General features: G+C 38.5%; 1 protein-coding gene across 1 annotated transcript in view; it reads right to left on the bottom strand.

The window, feature by feature from the left end:
* The window catches only part of pdcd11 (programmed cell death 11), a 44,849-nt gene that overhangs the window by 2,899 nt on the left and 27,746 nt on the right, over positions 1 to 14,204 (bottom strand). The window contains exons 29-35 of the mRNA XM_061988286.2: positions 13,959 to 14,121; positions 9,403 to 9,546; positions 9,179 to 9,319; positions 8,848 to 9,098; positions 8,537 to 8,705; positions 8,287 to 8,440; positions 6,117 to 6,282 (exon numbers count right to left, since the gene is read on the bottom strand). Of these exons, the coding sequence (XP_061844270.1) occupies positions 6,117 to 6,282; positions 8,287 to 8,440; positions 8,537 to 8,705; positions 8,848 to 9,098; positions 9,179 to 9,319; positions 9,403 to 9,546; positions 13,959 to 14,121 (1,188 nt within the window). The remainder of the gene's footprint in view (positions 1 to 6,116; positions 6,283 to 8,286; positions 8,441 to 8,536; positions 8,706 to 8,847; positions 9,099 to 9,178; positions 9,320 to 9,402; positions 9,547 to 13,958; positions 14,122 to 14,204) is intronic.

The following is a 14,204-nucleotide window of genomic DNA, read 5'->3' as shown; positions in this document are numbered from 1 at the left end:
CGAATTTTTCGGACTATAAGGCGCACCTAAAATCTTTTCATCTTCTCAAATATTGACAGTTTACCTTATAACCCGGTGTACCAAATGTACAGATTAATTCTGGTTGTGCTTACCGACTTTGAAGCTATTTTATTTGGTACATGGTGTAATGAGGGCAGCACGGTGGTAGAGGGGTTAGTGCGTCTGCCTCACAATACAAAGGTCCAGAGTAGTACTGAGTTCAATCCCGGGCTCGGGATCTTTCTGTGTGGAGTTTGCATGTTCTCCCCGTGACTGCGTGGGTTCCCTTCGGGTACTCCGACTTCCTCCCACCTCCAAAGACATGCACCTGGGGATAGGTTGATTGGCAACACTAAATTGGCCCTAGTGTGTGAATGTGAGCGTGAATGTTGTCTGTCTATCTGTGTTGGCCCTGTGATGAGGTGGGGACTTGTCTAGGGTGTACGCCGCCTTCCGCCCGATTGTAACTGAGATAGGCTCCAGCACCCCCTGCGACTCCGAAGGGAGTAAGCGGTAGAAAATGGATGGATAGATGGATGGTGTAAAGATAAGTGTGACCAGTAGATGGTAGTCACACAGAGATATGTGTGTACTGCAGTTTGATGCTTGTTCAATATAGGACGCTAGCAAGCAAGCTCAAAACTTCAATTTAATTGAGAGTATAGAACATTACACATGGTGCTCAAAAGTCTGTCAAAATGTTTTCGTACAACTTTAGTAAGCTACAACGCCGCACTGTTTGATGGATTGTCAGACCATTATGGCTACCGTAGTCAGAGTACTGTGCTTCAACATATTATTATGGTGTGTGGATAAGGACCCCCAAAATGGCATCTGTTAGGAGACATTATCTTGTGTATTCTTTCGACCTAGTATGCAAAACCAACTTTTCTTACCTACATTGGTACCTGCTGTTGTGTATTTGGGATCTCTAATAAGTCCCAAAAATGTGCGCTTCCGCCATTGTAGTCCACGCCGTAGTCAATTATTGGGTTGCATAGGTCACACTCGCCCTTACACGCTACACATTTACAACAAAGATGACGGGGAGAAGACGCTGTCGAAGTGGAGCCACGTAAATAAAACTCGGCCACAAAACAGTGCATCCTGAAGATGATCTGTAAAACATAATCTATGCAACATTCTGACCAAAGAACCACCATTACATGTTATGTAGAACACAAGGAAGTGTTTTAAATGTAGAAAAAAATTCATAATATTACCCGGGACCCTTTGATGCGCTTTATAATCCGGGGCGCCCTATGGTCCGAAAAATACGGTAGAGTGGAACTTTGATTTACGAACGCCTCTAATTGCGACCTTTACATCATACACCTTCACATTGTGCCAAACATGCCTCTCTGTGCGAGTCACGGCTCCGCGTACCAACGCTTTAATCATTAATTCTTTCAATTTGCATGCCGCTTGACCCAATCTAGGGTTTCCATTTTGATGACATCACTTCCTGTACATGCAGGCACGGCTGTTTTTATAAGGCGGAGCCCCCTACGAGCGTATTTCCACAATTGTCATACCTTCAGAGCTGTGTCAGCCTGTTTTATAGATCACTTTGTGTGATCCGAAACGCTTTAAATGCTTGCGGCCCCTTCAGTTCAAGGATTTTATCAGCGAAGGGGGATTTGTTTCACAGCAAGTCTTTATCTGTGATGAGACCGAAAAAGATGCCACAGCGGACCTTTGCTACAGCGAAGGAGCACTACTGGGACACAAGTCGATGAAGAATCGCCTCACACTACCAGTTTGTGGTAATGCTAGCGGTGAATACGTGAAGCCAGTGCTCCTTTATCACTCCAAAACTCCCAGAATGTCCAACAACGCCACAAATATTTGCAGACACTAGGTAAAATGATTTTTCTTATTTAGTTTTTTTATTTTAGCAATATGATGGTTAATGTTTTGGAGGTCAACAACGAGACTTTTGTGTGCGTGCGTGTTGACATTCAAGCTTGCTATAATGTTATTTGGATATAAAAGATATTGGTGAGTAATTACCAGAGGTGTGGACTCGAGTCACATGACTTGATGACTTTAGACTCGACTTGACAAAATGTAAAGAGACTTGCAACTTGACTTAGACTTTAACATCAATGACTTGTGACTTCACTTGGACTTGAGCCTTTTGACTTGACATGACTTGCTACTTTCTCCAAAACCCAACAATTAAAAAGTTATTTGGGAGCGCTCCGTATCTTTCATTTTGTATTTGTGTGTCTATCAGCGTGTTGTCAGCTGATGTGCTCTCAGTACAACAGCCAATCAAATTAAATCTACGTTGTTTTCATCACACAGCATTCATCCAATCAAATTGCAGGAGAACCAATGAACAAGAGTTGTCCAACAACGTGCCAGTGAGAAACAATTATGCCAAAGTTGGTTTCGTTCAGGTATAAAAACTACGACTTGGTCAACAAAAAACGAATTGCCGTATGCAAATCACGCAGTTCGAATATTACAGACGGAGACGCAACAACTTCCAACTTCGTTCGACATTTGAAGTTGCACAAAGAAGGGTAAGTTTTGAATGTAAAATAACGTTTATTGGCTAAGTAACGTGACTTTTATTTGCTGTGTAGTCAAATCAGTGAGGCTGTAAACTCACTGCTAACGTTATAACCATAGACATCTTATAAGTAGACACAGCATCGGGCGCTACTGCCTACTGGCGCAGACGAGACGCGGGGCCGCCATCTTGGAGTGGTGATCCGCTCCACTCAGTGCAATTCATTTGGCAGGAGCAATGAACTGTCAGCGCATTTAGTTAATTTTACCTCACTAAATACCACTGATTTTCACGCGCTTTTTTGTCATACGTGTAGCTATGATAACGGACACAAGTTTTTGCGTGTTTTATTATTCATAGTTTGCTTAACAGTAATAGAATATTCTTATACGCTATAAGTGACCAGACGTCCGAGATCAAAACTGGGAATATAATCCCAGAGAAAGGGGAGAAAAACGGTCAGCTATTTTTAAATTGAAGAAACGATATGATTAGGTTATATACATGTGTATATCATACATAAACAATGTATGAATACTTTAGATATCTTAGGGACCTATAGACTGTATCTCTGTTGCTGCAGCAGCAGAGTTTATTCTGTCTTGACACTTTGTATTGATATTTTGTATTACATTCTTCCCTTAAATGATAATGTTCACAGTGATTGTTATATATGTATTTTTTATGTTTGTCGCTTTGGATAAAAGCGTCTGCCAAACACTTAAACATATATAAACACCTGAAAGTCTTTATATCAACTAAAACCACCAATCTGTTTCACTGGATTCAGAATAAAACTAAATGCTGTCTTACCCAACAATGTTAGTATTTGAATATTGTTACTTGAAGACTTATTCCTGGTTACAATTATACTGTTAAGAAAGTATTGTCTTATATTTTGCCTAAAATGAGAATACATCATAATCAGTGGCAGCTGGTGAATTTTGTTTTAGGTGGGGCTGAAAGTTTGTAAACCAAACGCCTGTAGGGGCGTCATCCTCCCCCAGAAGATTTATTTGTGATTTTCACATACAAATATTGAAGATCTTTGCTCCTTCTCAACTCTGTGCTAATATTATTTTCATAAAATACAACCAATAGTACGTTAATGTTAAATCTTACTTGTGAAAAGTAATCCCCTGATTCCTATTTTCAACAGTCCGCTCATTTGAGCAGGAAAACGCTGAACACCAGCCCGACATATTTGTTTTCTACCTGTCAACTGTCAGTTTAGGCTGCTTGCCGGCTCCTCATCACCACTTCAAGATGCCAGCCAAATTGCTCGCGTCACAGCAATCAATGCTGTGTCTACTTATAAGATGTCTATGGTTATAATGTCATTGCAAACACGGCAATATGTTGCGTCCACTGCAGTTCGCTACCTTATTCATACTTTTTGTCAAGTGATTTTTTTAAGCAGGGTTTCATGAGGTACCTACACATAACATTACGTTAGTCAATGTATCACACACAGTAACGTAACGTTAGACGGCGGTCAGCAGCACCGCGTATTTTAGCCACCTACAAAAAGACAAACATAGTCAAATAATGGTCAGTTAAAATGTATACTATATTAAGAATATGTGTACATATTGCATAGGGCCCTGACATCTAAAAAGTACAACTCTGTTCATTGTTATGTTCATGTATTTGTTATGTTTTTCATGTGTACGCACACATAAACACACATGCAGTATGAGATGAGATCAATGAGATAAGGTAAGAACAGGATAGAAACTGCTGTGGAAATAGTTACAATGCAATATGCCATGGAAATACAATGTTAACACTTTTGTACAAATAAGTACAGTTGCACTTGTTTTTGCAAATGTGTTTATTCTGTAAAGGAATGAGTTAAATGTTTAAAATGACTGGTTAATAGTGCTATTATGAAGTGCAATGTCAGCACTATTTTTTTTCCTGCAATTTCAAATCCACTTTTTTAATAAATAAATACAGCGTTTTAAAAACATACACAATTTGTGTAAATATATTAGTCTGTGGTTAAAAGGACTGAAAGGACTCGAAACTCAAAATGCAGGACTTGGGACTTGACTTGAGACTTTCCAGTCTTGACTTTGGACTTGACTTGGGGCTTGCCTGTCTTGACTCGGGACTTGACTCGAGACTTGAGGGCAAAGACTTGAGACTCACTTGTGACTTGCAAAGCAATGACTTGGTCCCACCTCTGGTAATTACCCCTTGTTATGATGTTGGCTATATATATACTCTATACACAGTAAAGTGTCTTCAAAGTGTGAAGTTAAAAAAAAAAAAAGTAAAGACTTTTGTCGAGGCTAGAACCCAATATTCATGTTCTTATAAGATTATTTGGGGAACTCTGCTTCACTACATGAAATTTTCGATTTACAAACAATGTTCAAAAACCAATTAAGGTCATACTATTGTTCTTGTGGTACTCATTGGGCTAAATCTGGGACCTCGGATACAACATTTCGTGTCTTGTGTGCTGCTTTGACAATACAGTTCCTTGAAATGTATAATGCCTCTCTAAAACAAAAAGACACCAGGCACATTTACAGTAGATACATCTCCTCCTAGTTCAGTTCCGACAAATGTAGTCTTTACTTCTGCCCCATCACAAAGCCTCACGTATAATATACATTTGTTGAACAAATAGTAGTTTAGGCTTTGCACTATGCTGTTTGTTAGAACACTAATAGCAGTAAGAGTATTAAAGTGCAGAGCAGGCCCAAAAGCGCAAATATATAGGCCCGCTTGTTTTCGCCAAAGGTACACATCGCTACTATCTGGCTGTTCAGAAACATTAGCTGCACTTCGCTGGCATTTTCTTAGCATTGTCACTTTGCTAGCAGACCACTAAAATATCATAGCATCAAGAAGTCTTGCACAGACACACAAAAAAACATCTGGTTTATTTTCAAAATAAAATACTCTGTTTAGACCTTCAAACCTCCTAATGGGCGTCACTCCTTAAAAATTAGTGTTTTTAATGTGAAAATAAATTAAAGTAATATAATGTATGAATGGATATAATATAGTGTAATATATTTGTGAGGGTTCTAATCTTTTTATGGCTGTTAAGTAGCTGCAACACGGACATCAGCGTGGATATATGGTAGCTTTATTTTTCAACTCACTTGCGTTAACAACTTACGCAATGTACGTAACATGTAAGCTAATACGCCACCGCGTCAATTCCAGTCCTTCAACAATTGGACTCAAAATGTATCTTCATATATTACATATAGCCTATTTGCGCACTATTGACTATAGCATTGAAAATTTGGCTGTCGATAAAAAAAAACTTTGCTCACAAAATGACAGAAAAAGTCACATACTTGTCGCATTCAGGTCACATTGACGTTTAGACGAAAGCCACAGTCCTTTTTTTTTAATGTGAAGTGTCTGAGTATATTTTAAAAGTGCTATATAAGTAAAATTATTATTACTGTACCACTAATCCAACGCTTCCTGTCATATTCAGCTTCAACATGTGAGTTTGTCATGCCAACCTGCTTATTACAGCCACTTTACCCGTTTCCCTTGAGTGACCGCTACAGACAGGTTTGATTGACTGAAATGTATAGCAAACAAAACAACTTGTCCTCACCTGGCTTCCTTCTGTGTCCCATGCTTGACCACTAAGTCGATGAAAATTGACCAGATATCCGTGCGTTTGGGGTAGCTTGTCAAGACTTTGTCAAACATTGCGTGACCCTTTTCAGCATTACCATAGCGATACTCCATTTGGCCAAATTTGGCAATCACATCCACACCTGAGGACAAAAAAAACGGTTCAAAAACTGATGTGATATACACAATAGAAAAAGGTATTTAAAGCAGGTTTTTCAACAGACAGAATAGCATCAAAAAAATACCCAAATAAAAAGTTATACAATATTTTTATTTATTTGATATTCTGAAATAAATATTTGATCCCCAAGCAAAACATGGCTTAATACTTGGTGCAGAAACTCTTACTGGCAAGCGCAGATATTTCATGTTGTTGGTCACCTATCTCAGAATAGATTTTGGCCCAGTTCTCTTTGCAACCCTCTCCAAATACTGATGGTTTCTCTACCTCAAAGAATGGTAAGTCTAGTTGATGCCAAAGAGATCCATTTTTGGTTCCATCTAACGACATCACATTCTTCCAAGACTTTTCTCATTCAGGTGTTGACTGGCAAACTTCAGATAAGCCTGTATGTACATGTCTTCTTGAGCAGGAGGACTTGTAGGATCTCAATCCACATTTAGTTGTTGGCATTGTTTCTTTTTTTAGATAGTTTGTGCACATCCTTGCACATTTGCGAATGCGTTTCTTTTTTCAAAATGCACATATTCTTGCAAAAGTCAAATTTTTGTACATTATCCTGTAAATTTTGTATATCTGAATTATTATTTTTTCCCCCAGTTAGCTCACACAGTGGTTCAGAGGAACTTTTTTTTTTTTTTTCCTGTATGTCCAGCAGATGTTGAAAAATTTACAACAAAGATGACTAACACTCATTATTAGGCATGACATCTTGCAAAAAGGTACGTAATAGGTTTTATGATTATTGTTTACAGTTAATAAAAAACCCGAAATGAGTACCTCGTAAATTTGAAAAATTGTCAAAAAGTTTGATATTCTTAACTACTGGTTCAAGCTCTAATCAGCCAAATAAAGTTGAACAAAAATGTCTTGAGCCATTAATAAGTCTCTTTATCTTAATTGAACTCCTGAAAATTTTTAGCACAAAATTTTAAAACAAGATGTGCCTGCAATGCATTAACTCTACACTAGAGTTGTACGGCAAACCGGAAGTAATAAAATACTGTGGTACCAATTAATTGAAAACAGTACTATACTGCCTTTGGAAATTACCAGTTTGGTTTTTTCCATTCGCATGCTGCCGTGACATTGCTGAGCCAAGGAACATGTTGAGTGTGTTAGCGCGTGCACACACAGCACACAAGCAGATACAGTGAGGAGAGAAAAAATGGCAAATAGAGGCAATTCTACTGGTTTATAAAGAGGGTGTGTGAAGCACAATATGGAGGTATCTGGGCTTCAAAACTATCAATCAAGGTGACTTTTAAACACGGAAGCGCCATGATGCAAGCAGTGCATTAAAACATGTCTAACCAAAGGTGGCAAGGCTACCTGCTCTTTTAAACTTAGGTAAACATTTAAACAACATTAATCCAGACCTGCACAATAAGTTTAAAGGTAATGTAGTTAACCAGTTCTCTTAATGCCAAATATTAGCGTCCAAACCGCCTACGTAGCGCAAACTAATGCACGAGAAATGATTGAATTTTGTAACAAAATGCTAGAATTTGTGTTTCATCTTCAACAATGTTCGTTTTACCTGCAACATGTCATATCTGTGTACGTTCAGCTATAGTATTGATTTAAATATTTACTAATGATTTATTTGTCTTAAAGCACAGACCAAGAGGTGCAACAATAATCACGAAGCATTTAATACAAGGTCAATAAAGATTTATATTTTAATCTAATCCTGGCAGACTACATGTAATGTATAAAATTGTTCTTTGATTGCACTTATAAAAGCCCAATGCCTTTTATTTTTTGTTTTAATCTTCTAAAATTGTTTTGAGTACAATAAGAGCGATATGTTTAAGGTATTGTAAGATGTTTTTATTAAAATTACGGTAGGCCAAAAATGAAATTTTTGTGGTCTCCTTTATTTTGAAAAGTATCGAAATACATTCTGGTACCGGTAACAAAATATTGGTATTGGGACAACCCTACTCTAAACAATTTCACTTACTTTCTTTGGTAGGGAGACTCTTGAGCGCCCTCTGCAGGAGAGCGGTGGCAGAATCACTCTCCCCCTGCTGAAGCAGGAAGTTACCATAGCTCAGCCATACCGCCTTGTTTTGACGGAAACGCTTCACCATTGACTTATACAGGTTTTCTGCCTCCTGGTTCAAACAAAGACATATACAGCCCTTAAGTTTTCAGATCCAATTTACAACACAGGAAGTAAAGTTATACATCTAGAAAAGCATTGTGTCTACCTTGATCTTGTCAGACTTGAAGTAGATGTCAGCCAGCCGCTGGTAGACGGCCATGGGCTCGCAGAACTGCAGGGCCCGCTCAAACACTTTCTTGAGGCTCTCCTCTGTGCCATACATATTTTCCAGGTTTAGGAGGGCTACCCACACATTCAGCTTCTCCTGCTCCTCTCTGGACAATAATTAAGGAAGCTTTGGAACAGTGCAATAGTGACAACTAAAACACTGCTAACTGGATTTGTTTTACACCCTTCCAATTGTTATTTTTTCTTCTTTTTTTTTTAAAGTAAAAAAACATTGTGTCAGCATCCTACCTGAAAGAAATAGTTTTAAGGGCCCTCTCGGCCACAGCACGGGCCTGTTCAATCTGCGTGGCTTGCAGGTGGTGAGCCATATACTGAAGCCAGAGGAGCGAGCTGTTGGGCGAGGCCAGCAGGAGGCGCTCAAATGCCGTTGCATCCTGAGGCCTGAGCTGAGGGTCCATCAGGTCCATTTCCCGCTGCACCAGGGCTTTCTCTGCTACCTTTTTCTCCTGCTGTAGCTCATATCGAGACTTCTTCTGAGACTAGTGATATCCAAAGAAAAAACAACAAAAAGTGATGAGGATAGTAGCGGAAATGTAACATTTAAAAACAGATGGTTCACCTTGTTGCTTTCCTCTTGGTCATCTCCATCACTGAGGTCTGCATCCTTGTCTGCTGTGGCAGGCTTCAGTGAGATCAGGCCTACATCCCAAGAGAATCCAGCTGCCACCTGCAGTATGGTTGGCCCACTAGAATTTGGAACCTGATGAGAAACATGTAATTTGAACTGCATCTTAAAATTTTGAAAACTAAAACACAAGACGGAATGGCAATCATTTTGCTTACTTTTACTGCTGCCGGTTTTGTTTTTTCTACATTTTCATGATCTTCGTCCTCTCTGAAGTACACCTCAACCCCACTGTCACTGTCCTGTCCGGTCACTGTTACTGGACGTGCTTTCTTCTTTTTCGGTGGTGCCTCGGTTTGGTTCTGGCAAGATAATCAAAGATGAACATTTTTTTTCCTAACCATCACACAAAGGAAGAACTACTAGAACAGAGATTCTCAACTGGTGGGTTGCGACTCGTGCCCCTTTTAAGTGGGTCAGGGGTCTTTGCCTGAGAAAAAAAACGGACCAAAAATAATATTTTGCTTCTATTTTGAAGGGTTTCTTTTCATACAGCAAATTCTGAAAAATTAATCCTCCGCACAGTGGCGACAACGCTCTGTAGTGCTTATATTCAAAACCCTCATAGAAGAGACGCATCCAAGTTTGTTAGTAGTTTACTCCAATAAGATGTTGAATATTATGTCAGTTTTGTCTTTTGTTGAGCCTTACAAAATGTTTGCCTCCAAGTATTTTATGCATATTACGTCCGCTGTTTAAGTTGAATGTACATTCTCGATGTCTATTTAATTGTCAAATGTGTAATCATTTAAAATCACCATGTGAAATCGCAAATTTTCAATGTAAATTAGCAGTGTGTTAGCACAGTATAGTTTACATGCATTTTGTGTGATGAATGTTACAGAGATATACATATGTAAGTTATCATGTACATGCTTTATTTCTGTTTATTCAGTGTTTATACTGCTTCAAAGTTAAGGCTCTGAAATGGAAGTCAACTGGATTCTACTAAGAACCCCTGACAGTGTTGCCAGATGGGAAAACACAAATCATCATATAGAAACTTGCAAGATTTATATCCATCCATTTTCTACCACTTGTCCCTTTCAGGTAGTATTTCTAATTCTAATGATCATATTTTGAGTAAAACTATAGCACATACTGTATTTGATTTGATGTTAGGACCATATACTAGAAAATATACACGAACATATGCTAAAGAATAACATTACTAAATACTGTATTGTCTTACATAATGCAGTTTTACCTTAGAAAAAATAACAGCAATGCTGGCAAAAACTACAATAGTGCCCCCTCAAGGCTGCAAAGAGGCACATGAAGCAATGCACATCATCAGGTGCAGCGCAGGATGCGTCCTGCAGTGATGGGCAAGCTACCAGTACTTGGAAAATGTGGCTAAGCTACAAGCTATTCTTGATTAAATGTATTAAACTACAGGGGATGCTATCTCCGAAGAACTGTAGCAAGCTACACGGCAAAAGTAGCTTGCTACATCAAAGCTACATTTAATAGCATTTCTATCTATGGGTCCATATGTACATTGTCCATGTTAATGTAACTGAGTGTACACATGGACCCAATAAGGGTCCATTATTATTAACTGTCATCTGTTATTTAGCTGGGGACAACCTACAACTACCTCTAGGGGTCCCCGCAACCCACTGTACGTATTTATTTAGTTTGCCTTTTCTTTGGCCCACCTTTAAACGGTTATTAATTTTCTCTACATACAGTAAAAGAAAAAACAGCAATGACTTGTGTGTTGTTTGGGAACAGTTGGTAATCATTACATGCAGTAAAACTTTTCATCAACTCAGCTCACCGTAATGTGTGTTCCTAAATTTGGTGTTGGACGTCTTAGATGAAGAGAGCAGTTATTTTTTAGGTTTACAGAGTAAACAACTAAAAACTAAGGTTTTGGGCATTGTTTTCTCTAAATGCATATATTTTTCTAAATATGGCCAAGGACATGCATTATTGTGGGTTTCCTGGACGTCGTCTTCATCACCAAAGGAAAAATCTAATCTGCGAGAGAGGATCCCTCTGCCACTTTCAAGTATGTTTTTTTTTTTTTAGTCGGCAGCTTGAAGTATACCACAGACTCCCTCGTCGTCATGTGACACGAGTGCATGACTATTACAATTTTGCTAACTAATGGCCCGCATTATTTCGCCTCTGATTGGCCAGTCAGTAATGTTTCGCCTTAATCTTAACCAATTGTGACTCATCATACAAATACCAACCAATCATCTTGGATTTTTTCCATATGTATGGATGTTCTCATTCATCCAGGTCATTTTATTTTCTCCGTATTTTTTTTTGGCTTGGATTCACAGTCCTTTTTCTCTTTTTGGAGCTTGTAGCTTTGTAGCTAAGCTACTCGCTACATGGGTTTAAAAGTAGCTAAGCTACAGGAAAAGCTACTCGTTAAAAAAGTAGCTAAGCTACAGCCAAGCTACTGGAAAATGTAGTAAAGCTACGTAGCTTAACTACATATAGCTTGTTACTGCCCATAACTGGGGTCCTGTTTGTGTTTGCTGATAGGCATGTATTAAAAGGGCAAATTGTATTTTTATTTTTTTTTAATTAATGATTGATACAGAGGGTGAACTTACAAATACAATAGCTGTTGTACGTCTGGCAACGCTGATACCAAATTTGAGCAGGATCCGAAAAGAAAACCTTTAAAGGCGGTTTTTGTTTAAAAAAAATAAAAAATAGTGAGATTGTGGATCAAACTGAATTGTTCCTGAAATGATCAGTACGTTTTATTTTGTGCTGACACACCTTTCTTTTGCACTACCTTAAAGAGGCCCTATAATGCAAAACCAAATTGTCTTACTTATTTGTTACCTGTTTTTTTATATTTGGGCTCTGCTTAAGTCCGGTAAATTTAAATTGAGTCATAACAGAGATATTTATAAAACAATCTTGCCTTCCTCCATACTTCCTCCAAACAAGCTGTTTGGAATTTGGAACTTTGGTTACGTAATTTGCCATAGGTACGTCAGTGGATATCTCCATATATGGTAGAGGTTAAAGAGCTTTGAGCGAGTCCAAACTTTATTTCAGTTCAGTTCAGTTTCAGGTTATTTCGAACATGCGTACGATACAATGTAATGCATCACATATTTCCAGTTGTTTCATTACAGCACGTCCGAAAAGGAGTAAGAAGAAGTAGAGCTTATTTAATCCTACCTCTTTTCATACCATAGTCATTTTATCCCATTCCCTTGTTCTGTTTGTAACAGAACAGTGAATAAATAATAAATAAATAATATACCATAAGTAAGTAAACACATTAAATAAATAGTCATTTGCAGCCATCTCCTCCCTGAAGTTCTTCAAATAAGTGTTATTTAGTTGCAACTGTTGCCGCAATTTTAATGGTCTCCACAACACTGCTGTTATCCCAATGGGTGTTGTTTTGCTGCTTGTCATTCGACTGTTGGCGCAATGTTGCATTCTTCTCTTTCAGCTTCTCTACCTCACGTTTTAATGCTTTGTCTTCACAGAGAATCTTCATTTCTTCTCTGAACTTTCCAAATTCCATCATATCATTACAATATTATTTTCTGTCTTTGATAATCTGTAACATATTTTTGTACACCATTGATCATCTGTTCCTGGAGATTGTCAACATTGCTTTGTGTCTTATTGATATAGTTTTGTAGAGTTCCTACTAACTCTTTTAAGTCCGGTTCCACCTCTGGTAAGGGTGTATTGCTCCGTTGACGGCTTCTTGTCGTGCTCATGGTTGCTTGGCAGCTTAGTGAAGCCGTTGGTGTTAGCTTCTGCGGCAAGCGGCGGCTCTATGGCGTTTTTTTTTCTTTTTCTTTAACATATCTTGCACCTGCCAGAGGTTGGTCAGCCTTTCTTGTAGATCTCTTGTGAGGTCAGAAGTCTTAAAAAATGTCCAACTCCTTTGGTTTTGTTGTTTAGCTTTGGGTTTCTGTTTAGCTTTGAGCTAGCATTTAGCTTTTTTGGAACAATTTCCCTTGTGGATCAATAAAGTTTGTCTATGGCTATGTCTAGCTAGTTAGCCCACCGCTTTTCGGCACTTTTGGTTCGCTTACTTTAGCGAATCTGTGCCTCCCGCTGTGCAGAGTTGAAGTCGAATATGTTGGCAAGCTGTCCTGTAGCTGTGATCACAATCAGTAGTCAGGAAGTTACAGTTTTTTTGGTTAAAACTGTAGTGTCGGGAGCAGAGCTCTTTTAGTTTACCAAGTTGTAGTAACCTAGTTCTTTCTTTTTCTCTATCCTCTTGTTGTGGGGGCAGACTTGCTCGTACATGCTCATGCATGCTGAAATCCTCCGCTGTTGCCATATATAATAAAAAGTAGCATAGTTACTGATATCTGTTAGTAGACTCGACATAGAAGTGCTAAAAACTACAATATGGCTGATAGGGAGAAGACACAGTCGAGGTGGAGGCACGTAAATCCAAAGGGCTCTGGCAGAAAGTGGCTCGAAGATGGTCTGTATAACAAAATCTATACAAAATTTTGACGAAAGCACCGCCATTACACATGTATTAAATGTATAAAGTTTTTCAATATGACTGTTTTAAATTGAGTCCTTTCATTAAATAGAAGATGAAAAATGTTTCCCTATTTGGCTCACCATAATTTTAGGATGGTGATTGGTCCAGCAGCCAAACCACTTGAGTGCTAAAAGACGTTCTATGTTGAAAATAATACCTATTGAAAACCCTTTAAGTTGAAAGAAAAGAGCAAGAACGCTGTTTAATTACCTCTTCACATTCAGTCAGCGAGCGTTTCTTTTTCAGGTCATACTCCTTTTTCTTCTTTCCTATATAACGCAATGGCAGATTGAGGGATTCTGGAAGGATGTCTGCCTTCCCAGTGTCCTCGAGGAGTAGAGACAAGTTGACAGTCTTCTCTTTATTGTCAATACTAAAGAACAAGAACATACAAAGCTGCGGATTAGGTACTCTACAGTTATGCCAAATACAAAAATTCCCTCATGTTTGGCATAT

The sequence above is a fragment of the Nerophis lumbriciformis genome, linkage group LG27, assembly GCF_033978685.3.
Source record: "Nerophis lumbriciformis linkage group LG27, RoL_Nlum_v2.1, whole genome shotgun sequence".
NCBI classification, from domain to species: Eukaryota; Metazoa; Chordata; class Actinopteri; order Syngnathiformes; family Syngnathidae; genus Nerophis; species Nerophis lumbriciformis.
The sequence above is the reverse complement of the archived record's forward strand: the minus strand, read 5'-3'. Positions and strand labels throughout refer to the sequence as shown.